General features: G+C 47.6%; 1 protein-coding gene across 1 annotated transcript; it reads right to left on the bottom strand.

The window, feature by feature from the left end:
* Positions 1-3,396: 3,396 nt before the first annotated feature.
* Positions 3,397-9,055, bottom strand: LOC110296015 (tubulin alpha-3 chain). Its single transcript, XM_021164494.1, has 5 exons — positions 8,884-9,055; positions 6,407-6,629; positions 5,982-6,130; positions 5,000-5,680; positions 3,397-3,783 (listed from the first exon to the last, which is right to left on the bottom strand). Exons 1-5 carry the CDS (start codon positions 8,884-8,886, stop codon positions 3,487-3,489), a joined length of 1,353 nt encoding a protein of 450 aa, XP_021020153.1. The 5' UTR covers positions 8,887-9,055; the 3' UTR covers positions 3,397-3,486.
* Positions 9,056-9,310: the final 255 nt, after the last annotated feature.

The following is a 9,310-nucleotide window of genomic DNA, read 5'->3' as shown; positions in this document are numbered from 1 at the left end:
AAATCACTGTCATGTGGGGAGGAATAAGAACAAATATTGATTTAAAACCTGATGAAAAAAGGCAACAGAGGAACGACTTCTGAAGGAACCCCCTCAGCAAAGATAAAGACTTCTGAAGGACCCCCACCCCCAGCAAAGGGAACCTCAATAAAACAACCTCTTGTAGCAGCATCAGGAAAGTTTAAGTTTTCCTGTCTCTGGAACAGAGGCCTACCTATGATTTAATTTTAATCATAGGTAGGTATGTGTGTCTGTGTGAGGTGGTTGTCCAAGAGGCCTCAGGTGGCTGGCTGGTAAGCTGTTTTGTGGAATGACAGTTCTGCTAGCTCAAGCCATGTTCAGAGGATGGGAGCCTCTTCTTCAGCACTGAGAGTCGCAATAGTTTGAATTTCTGCAAGTTATTAAATGTGCCCTCAGTTTCTAGTTTTATTCAAACAAAACAGAAACCAATCACTCTTTAGCAAATTACATTATCCTAATGCCCCCATATAAAGAGGCTCCTGCCACTAATTACCCCTGCTAATTATCTCTCTTCTACCGTGTAGACGCATCATCCTTGCTAAGAAAGTCAGGCTCCTGGAAAGTAATGTTTTCCTACATCATGAATACCTACTGGGATTCATTGTCAAGTGTGGCTCCTTAGCTACATGGACCTCAACACCTACCTGTGAGAAGAGATTGCTATTTGGGGTATTAACAGGGAAAGGAGCTGCTATTGGGGTCCCAAGGGGACTCAGCCCCGAGCCCCTAGTTACTGCAGGCCAGGAGCTGTTCCTGTCCATGTGGTTCCACGGGTGTGGGCATCTGTGACGCTTTTACCTGAGTCTTCCTTCAGGACTGGTCTCTCTGCATTGGTCAGTTTGGTTTTTTGTTTGTTTGTTTTCTGTTTGTTCCCTCCATCCATCCTCTCCTCCATGCATGCAACATGGGTATACTCAATTTACCATATTCTAGAAGAGTAAGTCGGCCATTAACTCTCTCAGTTCGGCTCTCATGATGGGCCCATTTCTGTTCTGGTAGTTTCTTAGACTTCCTAAGACAGAGGCTGCCTCTGTTATAAATCATTATTTCTCATTTGGTTTTGAACTCCATTGTCATATGATTTTTTTCCCCCACAACTGACTATTCTCAAGAATTTCATGATGCCGGCTGTAATATTTATTTATTTATTTATGAAGGAAACAGGACATAGCCTGTACCACACCCATCTCTGTTATTTTCTTACCTAAATCTCATTAACCCTGTGAGATTTTTAGTCATCAAAATGATCAGTTATTTAAAACTCAGGAAATAGTGTGAGAATAGCCAGCTGAAACAGATACCTAAGAGGGGGAAAGGTGGGGCAGGGTGGGGTCAAGCCCCATGACACCAGAGAGCAGCACACCTGTGGGCAGGGGACTCCTCTCATTTTGGATGACATAGCTAGGGCAGTCCTGTGGTCTGACTCCATGGGGTGAAGGCCCTGGGTAAGGGTGCTGTGGGCTAGAATAAAGGGAGTGGGCGCTGACTGGGTATCCACTTAGTATGTGTGGCCCTTAAAGAGCTCCCTGCTGAGTGCAAACAGGAAGTGAACATTCATTCTGGGTAATGCATTCTAAGTGCTTCTGCTTACCACAGTACGCCTGCGTGTGAGCAGAGGTGGGCACAGCTGGGCCTTCGCTGAGAGCAGCCAAGTCGGAGGTGGAAAACAGCATTCTGTGTGTGTGTGTGTCCACATGCACATGTGCAGCTCTGAGCAGGCAGGAGGGAAGGAGGGAGGGCTGAGAACTTGGAAGGAGGTGGGAGAGCCTCGATTATCCATGACCTGAGGAAAGGGAAGCCGCAAAGCTGGGGTTTATTACAAGTGTCAGGTTTACATGGGAAGGGCAGTTCAGTAATCCAGCACTTGGAAGTAGCAGGGATCTTGACTTTTAAGGTCAGCCTGGGCTATGAAACAAAACAAAAACAACAAAAGCTCAGATGGCTCTTTGGCTAATTGACAATTCTCACGATCTCAGTTTGACCACTAGGACCCACATGGCAGAAGGAAGGAGGGAACCAATTCCTGCAAGTTGACCTATGACCTCCACACAGGTGCTATCCTATGAACATGGCCCTAGCTAAATAAGAATGGAATTCAGTGGCTGGAGAGATGGCTCAGTGGTTAAGAGCACTGACTGCTCTTCCAGAGGGTCTGAGTTCAATTCCCAGCAACCACAATGGTGGCTCACAACCATCTGTAATGGGATCTGATGCCCTCTTCTGATGTGTCTGAAGACAGCAACAGTGTACTCATATACATAAAATAAATCTTTTATAAAAAGATTGGAATTCAAGAATTATTTTAAAAGACACAATACCTCAGATTTAGACTGACTGGCAGGGCACATTTCTGGCCTAGGAATATTAGGTAGCTGGTGGGAAGGTAGAGGTCTGAGAAACTAGGTTAACAAACCCAGGAAATCAGTAGGAGCTCCCTATAGAAGCCAACAGAAAAGGAAATACTGGGGACTCCGAGCCCCAATTCTGCCTACTCCTGTTTTCTGGCCCTCGAGCCCCATACTCTCTGGAGCTGTTGCTGCTCCCAGCAGGTTAGTATTCACATCCAGGCCACATTCATGCCCATTTCTGGCCAATGTACAACAGCCAAGATACTTACTGCATCATGGGTGGCAAGTATACCTCTGCCGGGTAGAGACCAGGGCTCTCTCCTCGTCCTTTGAGTTTAGATGTTCTCATGTTCGGTCTCAGCTGGCAGCCTGTCACCATGAGCATAGGCAGCTCACCCCTTTCTCCTCAGCTCCCTCAGATCTGGGCCACTCTGTGCCTGAAGCCAGCCTTACACACTTCTGATTTGGAGAACTGTGTGCTGAATACAGTCTCCCTCTCATTCAAAGGCTTTCTTTTGTGGTTTGTGCTGAGATATGGTCCTGGGTAGCCTAGGCTCTTGCATAGAAGAACCTACCAATACTAGTTCTTACCACTTAGTTCCATACTAGGAATTGGGGCTAGCTAGAAGATGACCTCGCTACAACCTGGGGCCATGCGATGGGAGGTGGCTCTGGAATACCTCAACAGCAGTGCAACAAGCAGAGGAAGAAAGCTAATGATGTCAGTGGAAATGAAGTGTTTGTTAGGCACTGCACTACAACGGTCCCAGGACACACACCATAGGCCCAGAGGGACCCCTCCCCAGCAGCCCAAGACAGGGGAGAAGGCCACCTCTGTGCCGGTCAAGCAGTACTTTACAACGAAAGCTCCTTAGCCTCACGTCCTTAGAACTTAAAACCGAACCTGCAGCCATGTTTATCATTTCTTAGGAAAAATGGTGTTTTCCTCAGAGAAATTTACTTGGAAAATGCAAGTATCTTGAAAGGAATTTTGTTAGACAGTACAGCACACAGGGAAGCAAATGTCTCCATTTAGAAACTTTAATAAGTAAACATATCCTTTAGTGTTAATGGTAGGGAAGGTATAAATGGACGGCTGCCAGCCAGACCCATGCGCTCAGTACTCCTCCCCTTCTTCTGCCTCTGCTTCCACGGAATCCACGCCCACCTCTTCATAATCCTTCTCCAGTGCTGCCAGGTCCTCCCGGGCCTCGGAGAACTCCCCTTCCTCCATGCCTTCTCCCACGTACCAATGCACAAAGGCCCGCTTGGCGTACATGAGGTCAAATTTGTGGTCCAGGCGGGCCCAGGCCTCTGCGATGGCCGTGGTATTGCTCAGCATGCACACGGCCCGCTGCACCTTGGCCAGGTCTCCCCCAGGGACCACGGTAGGAGGCTGGTAGTTAATACCCACCTGCCAGAGAAGGAGAAAAAATCGTGAAGTTTATATTGACCTCAGAAATGTAAACTGGGAACTGTGGACCCCGCTTAAACGTAAATATTTTGTGGAATGAATAATCACCTTCACAAAGCAACATCTTCAAAGATTGGCAAGTGCTTACTTGACCCACTAATGGCCAAATTGAAAACAGAACATATTGAATCGTCATATACCCACACAGTACGACAAAGAATGACAATCCTATAATCCTGGTATGTCATGTAAATCTATCCAAAGTGTGTTGTATATGTAGTTAAAAGTCTTACAGTGTAGAAAACACCCAAGAAGTAGTCAACTCCAAGGAGAACATGGTGGAGGTAAAGGATGATAAACACCCAGGAATGTGCCAAGGTGGTGACCCTTTTACACCCTCATGAACACATGGCTGTTAGCTGCAGCTAGGCTCATAGGCAGACCTGAGCTGGGAGCAGTGAGGGCAAAGATCACCTATAGGAGGCATAGTCTATCTCGACTCTTGTCTTATAATACAAGCTTTAAAAGCTTTCTAAGCTTCGGGGACAGTTCAGCTTTTCGGCCTTCCACAGTTTTGATCCTCACTATGTGACAAAGGATGACCTTGAACCTTCTTTAGTGCTGGAATCATATGCATGTGCCACCGTGAATGTCAGGCCAAAACTTAACTTCTAAACATGGAAACTAGCAGTAGCTACTACAAGTAGTAGCACAAGTAAATGGTTGTAAAAGAATGTGTGGTAAACCACAGTGATATTGTCCAAAATAGTAATAAAAACATAAACAAACCAGAACCAACTCCTCACAACTAAGAGATTCATAGTGTCCACTTGGTGTTGGTCGGCTCTACTCTTAGGGACAGACAGCCCCTAACTTGTACAACCCATAGGCCAGCTCTTTTCTGTTGAACTAGAGGTTCCTCCGGGAGGAAACCTGAGCGAGGCATAGCTAGAAGCTGGTAAAAGACACTCCCTCCCTTCTCAACGGCTCACTGACTGAGAAAACTCATCTGTCCACTTAAGGTTTGGTAATTGATGGTTTTAAGAAAGGGTACCCAGAATTATTTGGAGAAGCATAGTCACTTAGCAACCTAACTACTATACATGCCTTCTTTGGAGCCTGACATGGCAAGGGCCATGAGCTTGCCCAAAGCTGTGACCCTGAGGCAGAACCTGTGGTTACTGGCAGATATAGCTGTCATAGTACTCAGTCCTACCTTAAATCCAGTAGGGCACCAATCTACAAACTGGATGGTGCGCTTGGTCTTGATGGTGGCAATAGCTGCATTGACATCTTTGGGAACCACATCCCCCCTGTACAACATGCAGCAGGCCATGTATTTGCCATGGCGAGGGTCACACTTGACCATCTGATTGGCTGGCTCGAAGCAAGCGTTGGTGATCTCTGCCACTGACAGCTGCTCATGGTATGCCTTCTCAGCAGAGATGACTGGGGCATAGGTCGCCAGTGGGAAGTGGATGCGAGGGTATGGCACCAGGTTGGTCTGGAATTCTGTTAAGTCCACATTCAGGGCGCCATCGAACCTCAGGGAGGCTGTGATGGATGACACAATCTGCCCAATCAGACGATTGAGGTTGGTGTATGTGGGACGTTCAATATCCAGGTTGCGCCGGCAGATGTCATAGATGGCTTCGTTATCCACCATGAAAGCACAGTCGGAATGTTCCAGGGTGGTGTGTGTGGTCAGGATGGAGTTGTAAGGCTCCACGACTGCTGTAGAAACCTGGGGGGCTGGGTAAATGGCAAACTCCAGCTTGGATTTCTTGCCATAGTCCACTGAAAGCCGCTCCATCAGCAGCGATGCAAACCCAGACCCTGTGCCACCTCCAAAGCTGTGGAAGATGAGGAAGCCCTGCAGTCCTGTGCACAGATCTGCCTGTGGTAAAACCAGAGTACATAAACCAGTGCCTACAAAGCCACATTCCGACTTCCACCCCACATGCAGGACTTGCATTTCTACAAACTGATGCAAATTCAGACTGTCTACCATACAGACGCACTGTGTTTGAATACAATGAAGACCTATAGATGTATCTCAGCAGAGACTAGTAAAATATTTTGGTAAACTCATGATAGATTCTTGATTCTAACCATTTTGCCAAAATAACTCCCCCTCTACCTGTGACCCTCTTGACCGGGACAACCATCATATGAAGCCTCTTCTACAACCCTCTTACCAGTTTTCGGATCCGATCCAGGACCAGGTCAACAATCTCCTTGCCAATGGTGTAATGACCTCTGGCATAATTGTTGGCTGCATCTTCCTTCCCAGTGATCAGCTGCTCTGGGTGGAAAAGCTGCCGGTAGGTTCCGGTGCGTACTTCATCTAGAGAGAGAGACCATACATAGTGTGAGTATTTCAGGCAAGGACTGTTCAATTTCATTAAGCACAAATGTCAACAGTTTCTCCTAGGAAATATATATCACTAAGAGTACACATATCATACAGCTCATACAACTTTAATTTTCTCACCCAACAAAGTCACAATTCTACATACTATATGTGTATGTACATTCTGTCTACTCTGCACAGATCTCAGTGGGCTTTCCCGAGACACCCCAGTTTCCCAGGAAAGCCTCCACTCAGGCCCCAAGCACCTACCGACCACAGTGGGCTCCAGGTCCACAAACACTGCCCTGGGCACATGCTTGCCNGCTCCAGTCTCACTGAAGAATGTGTTGAATGAGTCGTCCCCGCCGCCAATGGTTTTGTCGCTTGGCATTTGTCCGTCAGGTTGAATGCCATGTTCAAGGCAGTACAGTTCCCAGCAGGCATTGCCGATCTGGACACCTGCCTGCCCCACGTGGATAGAGATACACTCACGCTGGAAACCAGAACAGAAACATGAAACTGCTTGACACACCTATACAATTTTGAGTAGTACCTCGGTGTCTATTTTCAAACTTTATTTCCAAGAATGCTCAGGCACTCCTTTTATCTCTGTTAAAACTGACTGCCACTAGGTATGGTTGTGCAGGATTATGGAGTTCCAGTTCTCAGAAGGAAAGAGTAGGTAGATTCAAGTCCAACCATATCTCAACACACACACACACACACACACCAGAGAGAGCGAGCGTGAGAGTGAGAGCAGCTTCTGCTCTCACTAGTGACTGCTCTGAACTCACTAGTGACAATCCTCTTGCCTCAGCCTCTCAAGTTCTAGAATTAGAAATGTAAGCCATCACATGAGGCTAACCATACTCTTCAGTAGGAGTTTGCCCCAGAGTATAAATGTTTGCCACTTTTCAAAATATTAAAGTTTAAGACTTGCACACCATGCAGTGTCAACAATTAGATCATGGACAGTCACAGTAATTCTCTGGAAAATAATCTATGTGGTTTTAATAGTGGCCTGTCTAAAGGATAAGATATACTCTAATAAGAAAAGACAGAATAGGTCCCAGGGTACCCAGTCCTAGCCTGGGTTGTCACTGTGGTTTTTATCTGCCCATCTAGAAAATCTTGCTTTCTATTTTCCTGCCAGTTTTCTTTCTCTTGTTTTAAGATAAGGTCTCACTATGTTTCCCTGGCTGACTTGAACTCACAAAGATAATTTGCCTTCATTCCTGCATGGATTTCCACTGACAGACTACACAGCCTGTAAGTCAAACCTCTTCTTCCTAAAAGTTGCTTTGTTGTTTTATCACAGCAACAGAAATCAAGTTAGACTATGTTGCCAAATTCCATGCACGGCAAGGATTTCACCATAAGAACAAAAGGATGGGGCTGAAGTGCCTTCTCAATACATTTCTTAATAAAAAAATAATGATCAAGCCAGGCGTGGTGATACAAGACAGTAACTAGCTCAACTACAAGGCTAAGGCAGGGAAACAAGTTTGAGTTTACCATGAGACCCTGTCAAAAAACAAACACATTCCGGCTGTTTAGAGCTTGATCTCATTTGGTATTTGTTAGCGTGTGTTCCTTTTGAGTGAATATAGATATTTTAAAAGGTTCCCTGCCTAGGGCAGGAGAGATGGTTTGTTTGTTAAGTTCTCCTCTTTCAGGGACTGTCCATGACTGCAGCCTCTGGATAGTCACTGCCCTCTCTGGCTTCTCTGGGAAATGGCAGTCATGAACACATACTTCCCAGAGACACGCCTACACATTTTAAAGCAAACCAAAAACTTAAGAAAGGTTCTCAGTTTTATGTTTTCCCCCCTTAAGGTCTTGTAGCCTGTGCTTGTCTCAAATTCACCACCTCAGATTAGTCTTGGGCATCCAAGTTTCCTACCTCTGCCTGCATAGTGTTTGGGACTGTGGCATGCCACACCATAGCTCATATACCTTCTAAAGGGCACAAATGATTCCACTTATAAACCACCTAACATGACAAAGAGCTGCAGGCACAAAATACAAAAACTTCTTTGGGAAGTTTGGTGGCCCACATCTGTGATTCTGACAGAGAAGGCAGAGGGCAGGACTATCAGAGTCTGGAGGATCTTTCCCTGCAGACCAGGAAAGGCTCTGAGAGACTCTTAAAATTCCAAACTGAAGCTCTCTGGGCTCCGTCGCTTTCACTTTCACTTTCCTATGGTGAGCATTAGGCCAGAAAGCTTGGTAGCTTCTAGAATCTTCTGGAACCCAGGCCAGTGATTGTTTTCTCAGTCAAGGGCACTGGTGTCAGAAAACACAAAAGTTCCCTCTCCAAAAACCCATCTCTGCACTCTCTTCTTGAGACTGGAATCGGACGAGGCTAAGGCTGGAACTCTTGTGCCTCTTTCCTCAGGCGCTGTTGGGCTGGGACTCTAGGCAGGTTCTGCACCCTAAGGTGCATCTCCCTCTTGAGAGAGCTTGGGCCATGAGGAGATGCCAGGCTCTGAGACCTAACACCCCCACCCCACCCCACCCCACCCCACCCCACCCCACCCCACCCCACCCCCTGCCCGGGACCTGGGAGAGGAGACGCGGGCTTCCTAGNCCACCCCACCCCACCCCACCCCCTGCCCGGGACCTGGGAGAGGAGACGCGGGCTTCCTAGACGCTTCACTTGCTCACCCTCACAGGACCCCAGACTCTGAGGGAGGAGATGGCGCTCTCCCTCCCGTGGGTTCCACCCGGGCTTAGGCTGTTCTCACCATGCTGAACTCCTAGCAGAGCACCTCAGCCGATCCTCAGTGCTGCTCCTCAACCGCCACTCGTGCGCCCAACGGTCCAGGCCTGATGCTCCGGGTATTTAACGCTCTCTCCCTGGATGCTCATTAGTCCAGAGCATCTCGGGGGCAGGCTTAGGCGCCACGTCCCTTTTGCGATTGGATGTGGCTCAATTTGAAGTCGTGGTACTTTCTGATTGGATGTAGTTTTGGCGGGAAGGCTCTGGAGTGGCTGGAGGGGAGAGCGCTTAGGATCAGGAGACTGGAGGTCTGTGCATCCCTGACATCGGCTTTGCGCAGGACAAGTGGGGTGCTCAGGCTTCGCTGGTCTGCGCATGCGTGACCTGGGGAGGGCTTTGCGGCTGTGCACTCCCCCCACCATCCTGCCATGTCTCACCTCGCCTCGTATTAC

The sequence above is a fragment of the Mus caroli genome, chromosome 6, assembly GCF_900094665.2.
Source record: "Mus caroli chromosome 6, CAROLI_EIJ_v1.1, whole genome shotgun sequence".
NCBI lineage: Eukaryota > Metazoa > Chordata > Mammalia > Rodentia > Muridae > Mus > Mus caroli.
Note: the sequence above shows the minus strand (reverse complement) of the source record. Positions and strands in the feature narration are given on the sequence as shown.